General features: G+C 44.1%; 1 protein-coding gene across 1 annotated transcript; it reads right to left on the reverse strand.

Annotated features, from left to right (window-relative positions):
* Positions 1-3328: 3328 nt before the first annotated feature.
* Positions 3329-18295, reverse strand: LOC129336716 (alcohol dehydrogenase 1-like). Its single transcript, XM_054990010.1, has 9 exons — positions 18208-18295; positions 16583-16684; positions 14876-15017; positions 13518-13605; positions 13204-13423; positions 12807-13067; positions 9018-9153; positions 7549-7687; positions 3329-4089 (listed from the first exon to the last, which is right to left on the reverse strand). The coding sequence occupies exons 1-9, from the start codon at positions 18223-18225 to the stop codon at positions 4065-4067; spliced, it is 1131 nt and encodes a 376-aa protein (XP_054845985.1). The 5' UTR covers positions 18226-18295; the 3' UTR covers positions 3329-4064.
* Between the last annotated feature and the right edge of the window lie 1171 nt (positions 18296-19466).

Genomic DNA, 19466 nt, shown 5'->3' on the forward strand with positions numbered 1-19466 from the left:
GAGGCTTAGATTCGGGGCTTCCGAATCAGGGCCAGCATGCTGGCATTTATCTTTACGGATCAGGTCCGATTCTGGCATTTATCCCATATCGGATACCTGAAGTGCACACCCCTAGTTGCAACAGTACCACACCAGTTCCTATGTATAGCAATACAATAAAAGCACTCACATTTGCACAAGCTTAATGTGTTTTTGTGTTTTCTTTAAGCTAGATGCCCAGTTAATGTTATTGTTGCCCAAACTGTAACCCTACCATGTGACTAGTCCAGACCAACCCAGAGGAAGGAGATCGATGAAGAGTTGCCCCAAACAGTGGGATATGGGGGGATAAATGGGAAAGGACATTCAGATAGGAGAGGAAGGAAGTCCCTAAGCATGTGAAGAAACCATGGGAAGACCGCCTAATAGTAAGGGGAGCAGCCTGCCAATCATTCTCCCTTCAGGCAGTATTTTAACCATTTCCCTTCTACTCTCTGGGTGCTGCACTTAGTGAATCTTTCATTTAAAAGCCCATTCCGTCACAGGCCTCTATGGCTTGGGGACTGAGTATGAAGGATTGCCTCCTTCTGTACTGTCCTGCCCACCAATTAAGATCGTCCTAAAGCCCTCCTTTCTACGCTCCTGCCTGCAGAGGTAAAGTGAGAAGCGAATGTTCTGCCCCTTGAGGCTTATCTGGTTCCTATGCTGGTCTCTTGCAGGCACCATTTTTTACTCAGAGTAACTAATGAGTTGATCCTTTAAAATTATTTTTACAGTCTGAAAACCATTTTATGAGACTTGTTTTAAGCTGCAAAAATATTTCTGCTATTTTAATGCTCTATTTGGGTTTTTAATATTGGTTTTGTAATTTTGATTTTTTTTGTACTGCCTTTTTTGGCATGTTTTAATTTGTAAACTGCCTTTTGGACATGTTATTTGGAGAGGCAACACAATTTTTAAAAAAATAAAAACATTAATCCATAATATTGCTAATATAGGAACTGTATTCCAGTTGACACCAGAGACATATTTGATCAACTACGGTTATGTATTCAGATGGACTGCTCTGATTTTCTTGATCCTGTTACAGCATGCCAAGGGTTGAAGCTGATATTTGCCACATCCTATGCACAAAGCCAGTGAATTATTCAGCAGGATGTTGACAAAGGGACTTTAAAATTATGACCAGAGACCCCCACTCCCCTTTTCTCCCCCTCCTGATCAGGAGTTCTGGAGAACTCAAAAGCTTACACACCGTATTGTTATTTTGGTTGTTCTTAGTAAAAAGTGTTACATGACTTTTGTCTTTCAAACAAAAGTATTTGTTGTTCCCTTTATAATGTAGTTTTCTCCAGTAATGGAAAAAATTACTAATGATTGAATTTGGAGCTGCCGAGAATGAATAAGTTTATAAAGCTGTCAACCTCATCAGGCTTGCATTAATGGCTTACAAACAAACTACAACATAAACTTGTATGCTCGTTCCTCCCTGGCAGCTTTTTGATGATCTGGCTGATGCTCTCCTCAGTGGAGACTAGAGATATTCATTGTAGTAGGAAGCCCACCTTCAGGCCATCCCTGATGTCTGTCTGCCTGTATGGGAAGTTTTAAAAGTTCATGAGTAGACAACCTCTTTACCAAACCCACCCCCGACTTGTGTTCATATATGCTCTTGTAACTTGCATCACTAAAAAATAATTAATTAAAACAGTGATTCCTCAGTGTGGCTTCCATGGGCACCATTGCACCTGCCAATGTGTTTCCTAGTGCCAGCTTGCTTCTTCCCCAAAGTAACCAGCAATGCTTGGCCTTATCCCACCTTATTGGAGAAGGAGAACCCAGACGTCATAGAAGGATGCTTGGCTTGCAACTTGCTAACATTTTCTGATTATTCTCAGCCCTTCATGACAGCCATTTTGTGGTGATGTCAATTTCCTATTCTCAACATTCTAAAAGTGCTTAGGCTGAACAAGATTTGGGTTTGCTGGATTAGAAGAAAGAGATGAGGGGCTGATTAAGAGCATGTACTATGAGGAAAGGTCAGTAAAAGGATCCTGCTTGTATTTATTTAGGATATTCCACCTATTTCTATGCCACCTCTTCTAGTAAGACTCTGTCAGCTCCAATTTGAACTGCAGCAATAATGTCACTGGATCATATTGCAGGAGAGGTATAAGTTGCTAGCTGGCATCTTTCTTCCAGGAGCTTAATCAATACACTCTGTCTAGTTCCCAGGTTGCATCCAGACTAAAGTTTCCAAGGGCAGAATTAAACTTACCTGCCTACCTCCACGGCCACTGATCTCCATGCAGTGCTACTCCTGGGGGGCTGGGGACCCTGGGGCATGACATGAGGGGGTCTGCAGTGGGAAGGGGGAATTGGTAGAAAGCACCAGTTTAGTCTGGATCCAGCCCTCTCTATGGTGGCAGTAAGGTATGTCTGCTGTAAAGTGGGGCGGGGGTAGGGGTGAACCCTTGCTCCAACCAAGATTTTCTCCCCAAAATTCTCTTTTAAAAACCATTTTCCTTCATCAGGGAGTACTGTCAGTTGCAGAACTCCAATACTCCACCCCCAGAATTTTTTGTGAGGTCCCTCTCCTAACCAGTTTGCACTCCAAAGCCTGGCACACCCTGCTCGTAGAGAGATTCATCAAGTAGCAGACCACAAGAGACAGATCTGCAGCCCTCATATGTAGTTTGGCTGTGAATTATCATACCCTGAGTCATTCTTAAATGACAGAATGATGTTGGTAAAGCTGCATTCTTTGCACTAGTTTGCAGTGATGTTAGTCACAGACAAATTTTACGCTTACCTATGAACATGGACACATGAAGTTGCCTTTTACTATATCAGGCCATCAGTCTGCCAAGGCCAGTATTGTCTTCTCCAACTGGCAGCAGCTCCTCAGCATTTCAGATGGAGGTCTCTCATAGCACTGGCCACCTGTCCTTTGTTCATCTGGAAATGCTGGGGATTGAACCTGCGACCTTACCACTGAGCCACAGCAGATAATACTGAGAGGAAAAGCTCTAAGATGTAGATTTGCCAGGTTTGCTATGCACCAAGTTGCACTACATACAAAACCCAGAGCCTACACAACTGCACTGGTTTGTCAAATACCTAATTTGCCTAAAAGGATAGCAGTTCTGAGGACTTTGACAATACACTTCCTCAGGTTTTTTTTCTGGGAAAAGAGGTGGCGGAACTGTCAAGAGGGAAATGAGGAAGAAACACATGGGATTCTTTGAAATCATATTATTTTCAAGCACTATTGCTGAGTATTTTCAAGAGGTGCTGGAACTCCATTCCCCCGCATTCCCCCTGAAAAAAAGCCCTGCACTTCCTTAAAGAACATTTATTAAGCAGTTGCTTCTTTACAACAAAGACAGCAAAATAATATTTGAATTCCATAATTCATTCATTTTCCATTTCCCAAAAATGTCCAGGAACGAGGCTTTCAACATCTCCAAAATGAGAATTACACTTTTGCTCTATTCAAAGACATCAGTTTACTTTACATGTTCCAAATTAGTGTTCTCTAGAGGTTTCTAGTGCCCCCAACAAAATTAGATTGCTCTACACAACTAATCCCAAGTTCACGAGAAAGTTTGAGCATTATAAAAAAGGAGGATCTCTGAAGACCTAGGAATGAATGGTTTAGGTTTGTCTAAAGGAAGAAATGCTCAGAGCAATTCCCAAGGAGGCAACAGACAGTTGTCAACTTTTTTCTTATGATACGCCAAGCACAAATCTGTCAATCAAATCTGTAAACAGGCAGTGAAATAAAAATATACCTGATTATCAGATAAGCAATAACGATTACCCTATGACAATCATGTAATTTTATATAAACTTTCAGTCGATTGGTTTTAGTCCTATGTTTATTTGAAATTTTTGTTCATGAGGTCCATTTCTTAGCATTCTGAGCCTGATGTGATTTTTTTAAACATCTGGAGCTAAGTAAAACCAGCTCTTGAGGCCATCAATGATCCTATGTTTGCTTAGACAATTTTTTCAAAAAAGGATGGGAAAAAGAATCGGGATGCGAGCACTCTTCGTGAGGCTGAAAGCACCAGAACAGCAGCTTAAAACAGCAGGACAATACGGACACTGAAAGAGAAAAGACAGAGTGAAACAGTCTATGGAGTCCCTTTCAACTGGCCAAGTAGCAATTTTGTAGCAGAAAAGAGAATGAAACAGCAACTTTGCTTTAGGACACTCCTCCCCTTATTTTATGTTCAAGATGCTGATGATGGACGTGGCTGCCAAAACTTTGGAATTGTAGGGAGGGAGATTTCTAACAGAAAAACATAAATGTTCTTGGCCCATATTTGAGGCCCTGAAGTCAGGAGGACAGCATTTACCATTCCTTTGCTTTCCAGCTGTTTTCAGAGCTCCTCTTACTACAGGGCCAGAAGCTCTAGATTATATAGTTGGTTGTAGTCCCCCTGAAATAAAGCTTATATGCAGCTACCTCGGTGCACATCAGCCATCTATGGGGGATTCTGCATGATCAATTTTGATCGGACTTTCTGAGCAGTCATGCCGCGGTGGAGTCCTACGAATCCACTTCTCCCCAATTCCACATTAGGCTTTTGTTTCGCACATTTCATCGGCTCAAAGTCCATCATGCGGAATTTTTGACAGGATAAAAATCGATTCCTCATCGCTTTTTCTGGGGGAAGTGTCGAATGATGCACATCTTCATTTTTTAAAAATCCCCCCCCCCAAAAAACGTTGCTACACATAAACGTTGCATCAAATAAACATATTGGATAGGCCAGAGCACTTCCCGCCGATATTGTGGAAGAGTATTGGCTATTGACATTTGGAGGGAAAATTGTTACCAATGACCCCGCGTCTATCTTTCCCGCTTTCTTCATGAGCAGTGTGGTTTAGTGATAGGTGTTGTGTTGAGGACAGTCTCTTTCTCCCTCCATGAAATGCCTAGACCACTAGTTGAACGCTGAAGTCCCTCCATCACATTTTCACTCTACCTCAGAAGCTGTCAGCTGTCAGCGAGCAACAAGTAACAAATTTGGCGTGTTGTAAAATGGACCCGTTATTGGTCAGCTGTTGTCATGTGACACAGGATATGTTTCTGCATAGATTTGTAGAAATGTTGCAACGTTTTTTTACATTTTTTTTTAAAAGAGGGGAAGGGAAAGGGTAGTGGGTGTAGCTTAGAAAACATGATTGGCCAATCAAATTAAGTTGATTCGAAGGGCGAGAGAAAAGAGCAAGGGTGGGAAGAACATCGGATAAAGAATTCTGCATGATTAAAATCCCTAATCTGCTGCGCATGGACAAATAAGTCAGGGGAAAGCAGGATGGAAAAAACCCAGACAAAACGTGCAGTGACTTCGAATCTGCTGCTAGGATTGCCTTCCCACATGTGGAAACACAAGAAAAAATCGAGGTCATTTAGAAGCTGAAGCAGGGAAAACCATTTGTGCGGAATCACCTTATGTTAGGCTGCCTTGCGGCAGGAAGGACTTCCCTCTCCCACATCTAGGTGTATGCAGAACCACTTGGCTATTTTAATGCTGCAGGCAAACTGTGTGCCATTAATTTGTGGAGCTCACTGCCACAGGATGTAGGTGGCTTTAGAAGAGCATTTGACAAATTAATGGAGGATGAGGTCCATCAGCCAGGCTGGAGGAATGGAACCTCCATGTGCAGAGGCGGTGTGCCTCTGAGTGTCAGCTGCTGAGGAGGTATTATCAGCAAGTGGCTATGGACTCCCCTACAGTAGCATCTAGCGGGCCATTGCGGGAAAGAAAACCCTGATGGAGCGTTGGTCTGATCAAGCAAGGCTTTTATTTTCTTATGAAGAAAAATCCATTGGACTTGTGTTAAGGAGAATGTCTGCCTGTTGATGCTGCCATAGGAATTTGTCATAGGGATGTGACCTTCAAAATGCCTTGTCCCTGCTTTTGTTTGCCACAGGTTATAAGAGCCTAGCAAATGGAAAACTGAAGGAAAAAGTCTATGGAGTCCCTTTCAACTGGCCAAGTAGCAACGAAAAACCCCACAGAGAGGGCGTTTACTCTGTATGAATTATTCAGGAGGGCTCTTTTACACAGGTAATAGGATTATGCTGTAAGGAAAAGGTTCAGAGAGATGCTCTGGAAAGGGGTAGGGACTGTTGACTATACTACTGCGTACTGTTTGTTGTTTTATGTAAGCTCCTCCTGGGTAGTTCCACATCATGTTGAATCTCAGCAAGAAAAGCAGAATATAAACAAACAAAGAAAATGTGACAAAGCTCATCTGAGCAAAGCCTTCTGAAGTTGCCATCCTGCAAAAGGGTAAGATCGGTAGCTGCCCGTTCACATGCATTCTCTGTGGCTGCTTCCACCTTTCGGAACAGCCTGCTGGAGGTGGTCAGGATGTCCCCCCACCATCGCTTCACAGAACGTGCAAAACAGAAAATGTTCAGGAATGCATTTTGAAGAGAGCAGAACCGTGAATAATGGAATAGCTCAGTAAATTTCTTGTATAAGGGATAGTCGTGTAGCCTATTGCAATATTTATTGTAGATATCACCTCCCTTGGAACTACAATGTCTTCTATCTTTGTAACTTCCTCTCTTCATTATACCTCAGACTTTTGACAGTTTCCCATTAGTTTCCAGTTCTGTAATCCTAGTCCTACTGCTCTGTTGATAATCCTAGTCCTCTGCTCTTTGCTGTCTGGCTGAATTGTTTTTCATATTCTGTAATCTGCCTTAAATTCTCCCTAGAATTCTCCTTAGAGGCTAAATTGACAAAACCGAGGTGGTTGTTTTTTAGTCACATTGTGAGAAGGCAAAACTCACTGGAAAAAGCAATAATGCTAGAAAAGGTGGAAGGCAACAGGAGAAGACGAAGACCCAAAGTGAGATGGCTTGACTCAATACAGGAGGCCACGTCCAGTAGTTTGAAAGATCTGAGCAGTGCTGTTAATGATCGGATGTTCTGGAGGCCATTAATTCATAGGGTTGCCATAAATTGGAAGCAACTTGGCAGCTTATAACACACACATCCAATCCACCTTCGATCTCAGTGAGAAAGGCAGGCTATAAATAAAGTTATTAACAATAACAATAAGTACTGATCCAGAGGAGTTAGCCGTGTTAGTCTGTAGTAGCAAAATCAAAAAGGAATGTTTTGGTTGCCTCCCCACTAATTGCACCCTGTCCCCTTCTGATATATGTCTCCTTCTCTCCCCTATCTCCCCTCCTCTTCTGTATTTGACCAGTTGGGATCATGCATCTGACGAAGAGAACTTGATTCTCGAAAGCTTATGCTACAATAAAATTGGTTAGTCTTAAAGGTGCTACTGGACTCTTTTTGAATAAGAACTGAGATCCTGAGTTTAATGAAGGGGTGTGGTAACAGCCTTAGAGCAATTTTGTACCAAAAGAAGTGTTCATTCAATTCAGCCACTGCGTCCATCTCTTGTTCTCTTAGCACCTCCCTTGGACTATGCTGAATTCTTAAACTCTCCTGTTTTATGTTGACATACTGTAATCTGCACTGAACCTGCATTCATTAAAAGCAAGTACCAACGAGTCAGAAATCTCACCTCTTTCCACTACGCAGCAAATTAAACCCTTCACTGATCTCGCTGAATGACAAAGTGTGCGTAATTAAAACATCTGTTTTCAGTTCTTCCTCCATGTAACTGGACACCAGTTGAGGGATGGAATCTTTCATCTTCCAGCCTGGGAACAGAAAAACAATCCCCTCACAACACTACAGCTTGTAATGCCAAGTCCGTTCCCAAGGATCACTTTTACATATCACTAATATAGTCTGACATGGAACACATGGAATTGACTGTTGTAAACACAGTGGCTTGGATCCGAAGATGTCACAATAGAAGTTCCGCAGACGGAATGGCATTTTTGTTTGCGGAGGAGGGTGATTTTTGCCGATCCTCCACTCCTGCTGCAAACTCCCACTTGGCCCCCAACACTGTTTTGGGAGAGGGGGGGGGGACTGGAAAACCACAATGTCAGGGGAAAGAGAAGGCTGGTGTGGGAGGCAGGGAAATGGCTTTCCTCGAGAGTAACTCTGTTTGCACCACTTAGGACCCTATCCTAATAAAGCAGAGTGAGTTTGCTAAAGCATGCAGTTTGCTAAATATAGACTGTTCATTCTTTAAGTGCTATTTTGCCCGACCCCATCTAAGTCATAATTTGGCTGCTTCCCACTTAACATTTTAAAGTGGAACGTGTGAAATGCTGGCAAGACGGATTGTGTGTGATAGAAGTGTTTTAATTAATAAATAAATGTGAACACATGAAGCTGCCTTACCCTGAATCAACTCATTGGTCCTTCAAGGTCAGTACTGTCTATTCAGACCAAGAGTGGCTCTCCAGGATCCCAGATAGAGGCTTTACCTCCTGATCCTTTTAACTGGAGATGCTGGGAATTGAACCTGGGTCTTTCTGCATGCCAAGCAGAGGTCACTGAGCCACAGACCCTCCCCACTACCAAGTTTGAGATGTGCAACAGCACAACCGCTCTGCCGGTGGCGTTTGATTTGGGATGGCTCTTTGCTATAGGAGAGCCATTTTTTTAAAAAATGAACACCCATAGGGAAACTCATCTCTCTGAAACTTCAAGGAGTAAACACAGATTCCAAATGGACACCATAAATCTGCAAAATACACAATGAAGCTAATTCCAGCATTACCAGCTAAAAATAAGCAATGCATGCATGACATCAGATAACTGTACAAACCCAACTGCATCATAAATCACTAACTCACAAAGCCAAACAGGGTCTCTGCTGCTCTAGCATGTCCCACAATATGTAGAATTTTGCAGTTCAGCCACCTCTTTCTGTCTCAGATCTCTAAACTATCGTAACATAGCAAATATATGGCCACACAATGAAGCTGTGTGATGCACCATGCCCAGTTTGTAAGCATTCCTGTTCCTTTACCTTTGAATATAATGACAGCTCTGTCATAATTTTGTATTACCAAGCATGGAAACTGTTCATTCAGTGTTAACAAATGGGCCTGTAAAAACTCATCTTCATACCTCCAATAAAGCTCCCCTTCAAAGTGCGTCCTGTAAAAAGCAGCAGAGGATCAAAGGAAAGGCGCGAATCCGTAGGAGGGACACCAACCATCACACAGACGCCGCAGCCCATGTGACAGGATGCCAGAGCAGCTGTCTAATAGAAGCAATCAATTCATTACTATGAAATAGGGTGCTATCATGCAAAGGAACATTTTGTGACACCAAGGATACATTGAACTGCCGTTCGGAAGAAGGGAGAAAGACGTATCCACTGCAGCAGATCCATTTTTCTGCAGTCCAGATTCACACCTTCTTCCACGCTAGCTCCTCACTGTCTGCAATGCAGATAGGGCTACTTTATTTAGAATTTTTTAGTTCACCTTTCCCAAATAATGTGGGCCCAGGGAAGGTTACATAAAGAAGAGTCAGTATTGTAGGTATTTACCCTAAATCCTGCAAACATCGGCATCTTTACTGTACCCACTTTGTGTCTGCCCCTTTTGGGAGGGCTTGGAAGTGTTGTTGATTTTAACTTTAACTCACCATTTAGGATGTTTCAACACAGAAGGCCTGAGAGTTTGTTTTCGGGTTCTTGTGTAAATCTGCAAACATGTAAGTTTTCACTGTTCTAGCTAACTTACAGTTTTCAGCCTTAAAGGGCAACTTGTGAATAAATGGCTTTATGCCCAGCGTAACTCTCAGAATGAATGGAACAGGGTTTGCAATAAAAGGATGCTCACAGGTGTCTTACATCATGCCTTTAGAAGGCATGAATCAGAAAGGTCAGTAAAGTCATGTACTGGCCTACGAAAGAATATCTCTATAAACTGTCCATACTCTATAATCTCTGCAGTTTGGAATTCAGCAAAGTCTCCTCCTTTCTTAAATGGCAAAGCTCTGGGTGAGAAGCTTTGAAACATTACCTTTTTCCTTGTCAGCTTAGGGTAGAACAGGAATAAGATGTGCTTATGTAAGACTGATTTCTATGGAGTATGCCAGTGTTCTCCGTTACCTACTGAATAATGTTTTGTTGAACCAGATCTAGAGTTATGAGATAACTTTTAGTTGACTGTTTATTTACTGGGAAAGTAAGGTAAAGGTAGTCTCCCCTGTGCAAGCACCGAGTCATTACTGACCCATGGGGGGACATCGGATCACAATGTTTTCTTGGCAGACTTTTTGTTACAGGGTGGTTTGCCATTGTCTTCCCCAGGCATCTACACTTTACCCCCAGGAAACTGGGTAATAATTTTACCGACCTCGGGATGATGGAAGACTGAGTCAACCTTGAGCCGGCTACCTGAACCTGGCTTCCGCCAGGATCGAACTCAGGTCGTGAGCAGAGCTTGGGCTGCAGTACTGCAGCTTACCACTCTTTACCATGGGGCTCCTATTTACTGGGAAAGACACTGTTTATTTGGTGGTTTCACTCTGAACTTGGAACGAGCAAACAAACATAAATCAGTTCTCCTTTCCCCCCCACCCCGAGACTGAAGGCTGCACCTTGTAAAGATTGAATATTTTAAGGGACCCCTGTGATTTAGTAATTCGTGTTTTGAATTCAGTCTAAGGGGCTGTACTCTCCACGTGGCTGTTTAAAGTAATGCACCCTCACTGGTGGGTCCCAGTGACCACCACAGAAGTGCTGCTCCAGGACCCCAGAAAGGTTGTGCCTGGACGTGGCATAAGGCCGAGGCCTGAAGTACATTCATTTTTCTAAGATGATCCTTTGAAAGTGTTAGGATGTTGTCAAATTATGTGCGTTTAGGATCAAGCCAAAAAATATTTGCATGGCAGTCCTTGGTGAACGTGGGCTGGATGCTACCAACTTTTCTGCTGATATGAGAAGGAAAAGTGGTACATTTTGATCTCTGCAAAGCCTATTCAAGCTGCCCATGCATAAAGAAAGCGATACACGACGGGGTTGTGACAAGGCCTGTCCTCCTTCTTGCACCAGTGGGAAAGCTGGCAGGATCTAACCCTATGATCTGATTGTTAATGTCGTGGCCCAGTCTGGTCTCAGTGAGAGTAGGGACTCCTCAGGAGGAGAGGAGCCTCGTGTAACCAGCCATGACTCCTCAGGAGGAGAGGAGCTCCATGTAGCCAGCCCAAGCCCTGACTCAGCAGAAGCCAGGGATCAGGAACCACAGCTGCTGGCTCATCAGAGTTCACAGCCAGCAGCTGAGACAGGGCCACCAGCACTCTCCAGCCCCAACACCACTGGGGAAGCTCAGCCAGGGACTTCCACACACACACACCTGGTTCACCCGCAGCTAGAGAGGGCTGCAAACATAAGCAGAGGTTAGAGCTACAGGAAAGCTGGCGGAGTGCGCGCCTTCTGAGCCAGCTGAGTAGCATCAGGAGTGAGCCCCAGCAGCTGGCTGCAAACCACGCCTGGCTATAAAAGCCAGTCTGGAGGAACTGCCAGGCATGGACGCAATGTGTTGAATGCTTGCAGTCCCTTCTATGAACCTTGTACCTCGCCCTTGCCCGCACCTAAGCTTGATGCTATCGGAAACTGACCTTGGATTGGACTGGACTGGGCTTCTTGGATTCTGAAGACATACCTGCCATTGCATTCTTGCTCTGATTTTGGACTGGACTGGGTTTTTGGATTCTGAACTCTCCCCTGGCTTTGAACTAGTGCATTTACTGTGGACTGGACTTGGACTACCCTGCTTGGGCTAGCCTAGCCCCCGAGGCCTCAGTGTAAACTGGAAGATTCATGCTAAGTAACATTTAATATATACCTAATTAACGTGTGCATTTATATAAAAGAGGGTAGATGCCAGCCCTAGACACGCTGACACATGAGACAATGTTAGTGTGTTGCAATGGTGAAACTGCTGAGCTTGGAGATGGGAAAGGAGGGTGGATCTCTGTGGTCAGCAAAGCAGCTCAGTATCTGGCATTGGGCAATCCTCTTTCACTTAATCCTAACCCTGATTCTAGGGCTGCTGTGAGGCTGAGTTTCTAGGAGAACAGCAAGATAGGAATGCAACAAATCATTACTTTTATGAACAGACTACTGTCAATAATCAAACTGAGTTCTGGAGGATTCCTGACATGCCGAGCCGGTCTCCTCAATGAGAACCCCAGAAAAGGTGTACAAACAAAAGCTTGTCCACCACCACTGATCTTCCACTGCTGCTGGCAGCCAAACAGAGGGTCAGATTCTGCTAATCTCTTTCACTGATGGAAGGGGTTTGATTTTAACCTATTCTCCCCTTCCACACATCTCAGGCTCCCCCCTCATGCTGTTCTTGTCGGTCCCGTCTCACCTGAAACAGCATTTGGGGCTACAGGAGGATGAAGGAAGTGGAAAAGTCATCCTCCACTGATGGAAATTGTTACATCAGCTACAGTGTCAGATGTGTTCTAGGAGGCACCCATGAAAGCCAATGACAAATCCCAATTGGCCTTGCCAGTGTCAAACCGGATGCTGTGTGTACCTTCGAACATTCCACAACCAGGAGGGTTACTGCAGTAGATTTGCAGAGGTTACTTGTCAAACAAATCCTTGTGGAAATGGTTGCCATTAAAGGAAAAATGGCGGGGAGGGAATGATTGCTCTATAGTATTTTGGTTCCAGGAAAATCAGTGGGTTGGATCCAGCCAGCTTTTTGCCTTAGTCTCATCCAGCTCCTGTTCCACATGGCCATTGTCCATGCATGTCCCATGATCCCCAGGATAGCATTTTTGGGGGCCACAGGGGAACCCCTCTTTCCTTTCTTCACCTCAGAAAAGCTGGTTGGATCCAACCCAGTGGGTGAAGTTCAAAATCATTGACTGAAACACAGCACATACCAATGTATCCAAGCATCCCACAACCTCAAAGGCGTAATCGACACCATGGCCGGTCATTTCAATCAGCACCTCCTGGATGGGCTTCTCGTAATCCCGAGGGTCCAGGCACTCTGTGGCTCCCAGTTCCTTAGCCTTTCCAAACTTCTCCTTGTTAATATCGATCCCAATGATGCGGGATGCTCCTGCTGCTTGGCACCCCATGACAACAGAAAGACCAACTCCTCCCAAGCCAAAGACGGCACAGGTAGATCCAGGTGTGACCTATACAGCCACAGAGAATGAGTATCAGGTTAAATTCTGACCACAGCACATAGCACTGTAACCCACACAGGAAGTATTGCACTGAGCCAAACAAACAGACTATCAAGGAATACTCAAGAAGCGCAAGACTTCTCACCTGAGCCGTGTTGATGGCAGCCCCGTAACCTGTGGAAAAGCCACAGCCGAAGAGACAGACTTTGTCCAGAGGGGCAGCATCGTCAATTCTAACAACAGTGGAGTCAGGCATGACTGTATATTCTGAGAAGGTGCTGATCCAAAGAAAGTGATGAATTTGCTTCCCTTTGCAGGTGAACCTGCTGGTTTTGTCTGGCATCAGGTTTTGTGGGTTGCAAAGGCTGTTTTAAAGAGACTTCAACTTGTCAATAAGGGGAAAAAACCTGACTTTGCATCATCAAGAGAAATGCAAGAGAAAGTTCCAAACAAACTCACTGGGTTTTCAGGCAGCAGTTGGTGTTCCATTTCAGACATGAGCTACATTCTCCACACTGAGGCAGACAAAGGGGGATTACTTTGTCTCCTGGAAACAAAAGAGGGAGGTGGGGGGGAAACCTAGAAGTGTCTGGCTACAAGATCCTGTCGCACAGCCATTTTTATGTGGCACACACCACACATTGACCTTTCCTGGAGCTTTCAGAATGCCAAAAGAGACTTTTCAATGCTTCTTAAGAATGAATGTTTTGAATGAATGAAAAGAACTGAAGCACAAGGAAGGAACTTGTCATCATACAACTTGTCATGTGGTGTGCAAAGCAGTTTTGTCACAACCAAGTCACCCAGAAGAAAAAGTAAGTACCACTCTGTGTTCCCTGTCACAGGAAGAACAGGTCTACCTTAAGGTTCTTTGTGCTAAAAGAAAGCTGGAATAGCAATATATAAAGAGGAAAGGAAAGATGGAAATGTGTAGTCCAACTAGAATCTGAACAGCTGTCCTGTCTGCTGCCCACTTCAACACTAACAAAGATCAGAGTGCAGAATCAGCTGGTAAAAAACCATCCTCACTGCATGTAGAAAAAAACCCCATCCTCACTGCATGTAGAAAACTGGTGTATCAGGAAAAATAGGTCAACCTAACATCATTCATGACATGCTCCTTTGCTAAGTACAGGGACCAGATTTTAATAATGGCGCATTCAATCCTTTCCTCCCATGCTACAAACTCTTCTCACTCAGCAAACCAGCTGCTCCTAGAAAGCTAACAAGCAGGACACAGAGACCCATGCCTCCCTGCTGTTGCACTGGGATTCATTACCGCCTCTGAACCTGGAGGCAGTACCCATTGAGTCATCATGGGGAATAGCCACTTATGGATCTCTCCTCCATCAATTGTGTAATTGGCTTTCAAAACCGACTAAACTAGTGGCCATCACTACATCCTTTGAGAGTAAACTCCATAAGTTATTTATTTATTTATATTATTTTAGCTAACTGTAACATTTACTAGTTTTATCTTTTTATGGTGTGAACCTTTTGCTTTTGAATGATGTTTATATGTGCATGTTTGTATTGACCCCAGCCTAAAAGTCTAGGCCCAATACAAGTCATGTATGCTTTGTGAACCATTTTACTGAGAACAAAATATAGCCTAGTGAACTCTCAGTGCAAGATGAAGGACAAATATTTGGGAAATAGATGTAGGGTCATAAAAAACAAACTGGAATACAAAAGAGGAACTGGGAAACAGACAAGCGTAGGCTTCTTATAACTGTGCATAATCGTCTTAAGGCAATGACCTACTGTTGGGGATCCCTAAATATATTTTACAGTAGTGAATCATATCCTCTACATACCTGGTTTCACACAAGTCACTCCCTCACCAATACTCTCCACAATTCCAGCTCCTTCATGGCCAGGAATAACAGGATAATCTACTTTAGGGAAAGAGCCAGTCAGAACGTGGTCATCTGTGCCACATATCCCTGTGGCTATTATCTGGAAGAAAGCAAAAACATTGGGTCAGCCTCACAAATAATAAGCTACAGCAATGAGGTAATGTGCCCTGGCACTAGCGAAAGGTTGCTTGAAGCCTGTGCTCATACAGGCAGTTCTCTGGAATCACAAAGGATAATAATTTGTGGGGAGGGGCCATGGCTCAATGGCAGGGCTTTTTTTCAGCTGGAATGTGGTGGAACGGAGTTCCGGAACCTCTTGAAAATGGTCACATGGCTGGTGGCCCCACCCCCTGATCTCCAGACAGAGGGGAGCGGCGCAGAGGGCAATCTAAATTCCTCTCTGTCTGGAGCTCAGGGGGCGAGGCCACCAGCCATGTGACCATTTTCGCCAAGGGCGATTTAAACTTTAAAAAACTCCCCCCTTGTTCCAGCTGACCTAAAGTGACATCATTGGCCCTGGAAGCATGCGTGCACTTTGCACGTGCACATGTGGTACCAGGGGCACCACCTTCTGCCAAGAGTTGCCCCCTGTGCTGGTAACCTACCGAGTTCCACCACCTCTTTTCCCAGAAAAAAAGCCCTGCTAGTGATAAAGCATATGCTTTGCATGCAGATATTCCTAGGGCAAATGCCTGACCTCTCCAGTCCAAGGATCTCAAAGAGGTATTGAGAAAGATCCTTCTCTGTCCAAGGCTTGCTGCCAGACAAAGTAGACTGGATTGAGCTAGATGGACCAAGGTTCTAACAGGCAGCTACATACATAATATGGGGGACGGATGGAGGAACCATAAAGCCCTTCTCTTATTCTTTAATGCACGGTCCAGAATTGCAGCTCACCCCCCGCATCTTCTCCACTGGAATAAGTACAATCATCCGGTCAAATCTACAAAAGAATTTGAACCTCCTTCTGTCACCAGGAGCACATCTGGCTGAAATCAGAAACAGAGCGAGCAGTGCCTCATCTTTTGGTCCTCTAAGGACAAAACTAGTTTCTCTGACAGTCTTGTGATGATTTTGAAAGGAAAACCAAAATATTTTTTCAGCAAGGGGGCATGAGACCAAGGAAATTGATGCTGTAATGGCATCACAACCTGGGCAAACCTACCCAAGCAGATACGGATTTTATGGGATGTAGTAACATGATGAAGAGTGAGATATGGATCAAGAAGCCCCTGCATTTTTCACATACAGAAACAGGTCCCATACAGGACACATGGTCCCAGGTCAGAATCTCCAGTTAAGATAGTAGGGGATGTGAAAGACTTTTGCCTGAGCCACTGGAATGCTGCTGCCAGTCTGAGCAGGAAATACTCGATAGACCAAGGATCCGACTCAGCATGAAGCAGCCTCTGAGCATTATGGGTTTGGCAGCAGTCGCACGCTTTGCATTTTGTTTCGATTCTTTCATTTCCAAGTTGAATGCACAATGAAATCCTACTCAGGTGTTTCCCTTCTTTTAGTCTCCTACCCTTGCAGGTATAATAAAATCTATGCAAAACTCTTTCATAAGCTGCTTGAGAAACTGCAGGTTAGATGCAAGATTTACATCAATTAAAAAGACCGCGTAGCTGAGCCACATGGGCTGCTGTGAACCGTTCTGTTTACCTTTACTCGGACCTCATGAGACTTCGGCGGGGCAACTTCCACCTCTTCAATAGAAAGTGACTTGCCTGCTTCCCAGGCAATGGCGGCTTTACACTTTATAATCTGTTTTCAGAAAAAAGAGATTTTCAGCCTATTCCCGTGGCCTGCTGTGCAAATCAAAAAAAGGAGGGAAAAGCTGCAAGACATGGCGTATCTGGGATCCTATTCCTGAGACCAGATTAGAACTCATGTGGTTAGACTAGGATGTGGGAGGACGCAGTCGCAATTTTCACATTGCCATGAAGTTCCCTGGGTGACCTTGAGCCTCTCAACATAACCTACCTTACAGGGTTGTTATGGGGATAAAATGGGGAAAGGAGAGCCATATATACCGTTTAGAGATCTTGGAGAAAAAGTGGAATAAAATACACTAGATGAATACAAAAAGGAAGTGTGACAGCCAAAAAGAAAAAACCAGCCCAGGCTGTCTCTGCTTCATTTGAGGGTATACAAAAAGTATACTATGACTAGAGTTGCAACCCAGAAATTGAAATTTTACTTTTGTATATTGAGCAAGGTAGGAAAAGCAGATATATGGCTACTTTGGAGGGTGGACTCTATGGAATTATACCCTGCTGAAGTCCCCTCCCAAAACCCTGTCTTCCCCAGGCTCCACCCACAAATCTCTAAGGCTTTCTCAACCCAGACTTGGCAACTCTATAAAATCATTCTATGAATGAAACTTAAGATGTTCACCTCTGCCCTACCTTTCAGCCCACAATTTATAAGGCCTGGCAGAACATTTTCCTGGGAGTAAGCCCCATTTGATAACATTGGGCTGACTTCTGAACAGATCGGCTAGGATCGCTTCCTGTGTTTTTGACTCCTTGATAGCACAGGAATTTGGAGACAGTTTCTAATCAATCCTTTTTGATCAAAGAGAAATTTGAAGAGAAGGGGCAGGAAGGCAGAATCTGTAAAATTTTAGAAGTTCACTCTGTAGATGCTCAGAGGCAGGCAATGTCTTCCTAAGCTTCCGTATCTTCCTGCTAGAGCACCACGTTTGAGTGTGTAATATAAAACAACTGCAAGGGCTGAAGTTTATTATTTATGTATTTATGTCATTTATAGTCCGGCTTTCTCACTGAGACTCAAGGTGGATTACATAGTGTGAGATTGGTACAGTCAATTACAAGGACTTTTCAATAAACAATGCCATAGGGTTGATTTCTCTTTGAAGAAAAATGAGAGATTCTGCTTTTAAAAGAGAACAAAGAGGCTAAGAGGAATCAATGGCTGTATCTAAAAAGGTGAATTTCAGAAAGAAAGAAAGAAATTCCCTACCCCATAACAAGCCTACCAGTCTGTATGTATTTCATGCCGACTGAAGATACAATTCTTAAAGCACCTATTCCCCTCTTCCAGAGATAGTCAGTCGTGGGACGCATTCAAGTCTTAAAATGTTTGCAAGCCCCCAAACCATGCAGTATGCATGTTTTACTCAACGTGTTTGCTCAGAAGTAAATCTCAATGTAGTTAATGGGCTTTACTCACAGGCAGGCGGGCGCATAAATGTCTCTTATTGCAGCCTTAAGGGAATAACGTTTGAATTACTGCAATCGCTATACAGACTAATTTCCTCTTACTTTTCCAGAAGTGCCCATGCTTGTTTAATACTTTCCCCGCAAGAATCGCTAGGAGATCCGCTACGATCAGCAGTTCAATGAATCACATGCTCAGCCCCGAAATTCCTTTAGAGCAAAAGCGTCGGTGAATGGGACTACATGGGTTACCGTAGCCATGCCGTGGGGGATTCTGGGGACTGTAGTCAATCGCTTTGCTCTGCTTGTATGAATAAATCCGGCCCTCAAGTCATAGTTGACTTATGGCGACCCGTGGTGGGGTTTTCACGGCAAGAGACTGACAGAGGTGGTTTGCTGTTGCCTGCCTCTGCAACCCTGGCCTTTGTTACAGGTCTCCCATCCAATTACTAACCAAGGCCAACCTTGCTTAGCTGCTGAGATCTGACGAGATCAGGCTCTCCCCAAGTATACTGTATAGGTTCTGATGAATTTGGCTGCAAGCTTTCTGAATAGGGGAGCAGGTATTGTTACCGCGAGTGTACCTCAAAAGTGGTTAGCATGTTGTAATAGATTTATTTATTTAGATAAATTTAAAGTGCAATTCTAAACATGGTTACTCCGGAGTAAGTAAGGTTGCCCGGTCCAGGTTGCAAAATTGCTGGAGATTTTGGGGGTGGAGCCTACAGAGGGTGGGGTTTGAGGGGGGGAGGAGCTTCAGTGGGGTATAATGCCTAGAGTTCACTTTTTCAGAGCAGTCATTTTCTCCAGGGGAACTGGTCTCTGTTGTCTGGGGATCAGTTGTAATGTCGTGAGATCTCCAGCCACCACCTGGCGGCTGGCAACCCTAGGTGTAAGCTATTACCTATGTTTAGGATTGTACTGTCGTATATTGCTCTTCGCCCCAATGCGTACCCAAAACGGCTTGCAACGTTCTTCTGTCGTCATCCCAACAACCTTGTAAGGTAGAATAGACTGAAAAGGACTGCCCCCAGGTCACCCATGAGTTTGCATTTCTGTGGTGGTGGTGGGAAGTGCAGTCAGGTCATAGATGATTTATGGTGCTCCCTGCTGGGGTTTTCAAAGCAAGAAACTAACAGAAGTGGTTGGTTTGCCATTGCCTGCCTCTTCTTTGGAGGTCTTTCATCCAACTACTAACCCAAACTGACCCTTTTTGGCTTCTTGATGAGATCAGGCTTGGCTGGGCTATCCAGGTCAGGGTTGTATTACTGTAGTCACCTGGAAAAAATACACAGGCTGCCCTAGTCATGCCACCTGGCAACTGGGTGATTCTTCTTTTGTCAAAGGTGCTAAATAAATGGGCC

Source organism: Eublepharis macularius, chromosome 10, assembly GCF_028583425.1.
Source record: "Eublepharis macularius isolate TG4126 chromosome 10, MPM_Emac_v1.0, whole genome shotgun sequence".
NCBI classification, from domain to species: domain Eukaryota; kingdom Metazoa; phylum Chordata; class Lepidosauria; order Squamata; family Eublepharidae; genus Eublepharis; species Eublepharis macularius.

Bases quoted from the DNA above. Each gene is read 5' to 3' on its own strand.
- LOC129336716 (XM_054990010.1), bottom strand. The intron at 15,018-16,582 runs GTAAACAGAACG...GCTTTCTTCCAG, and splicing joins CTCATGAGGTCCGAGTAAAG to ATAATAGCCACAGGGATATG. The intron at 4,090-7,548 runs GTGAGATTTCTG...TTTCTCTTTCAG, and splicing joins TTGCTGCGTAGTGGAAAGAG to TGTCCGTATTGTCCTGCTGT.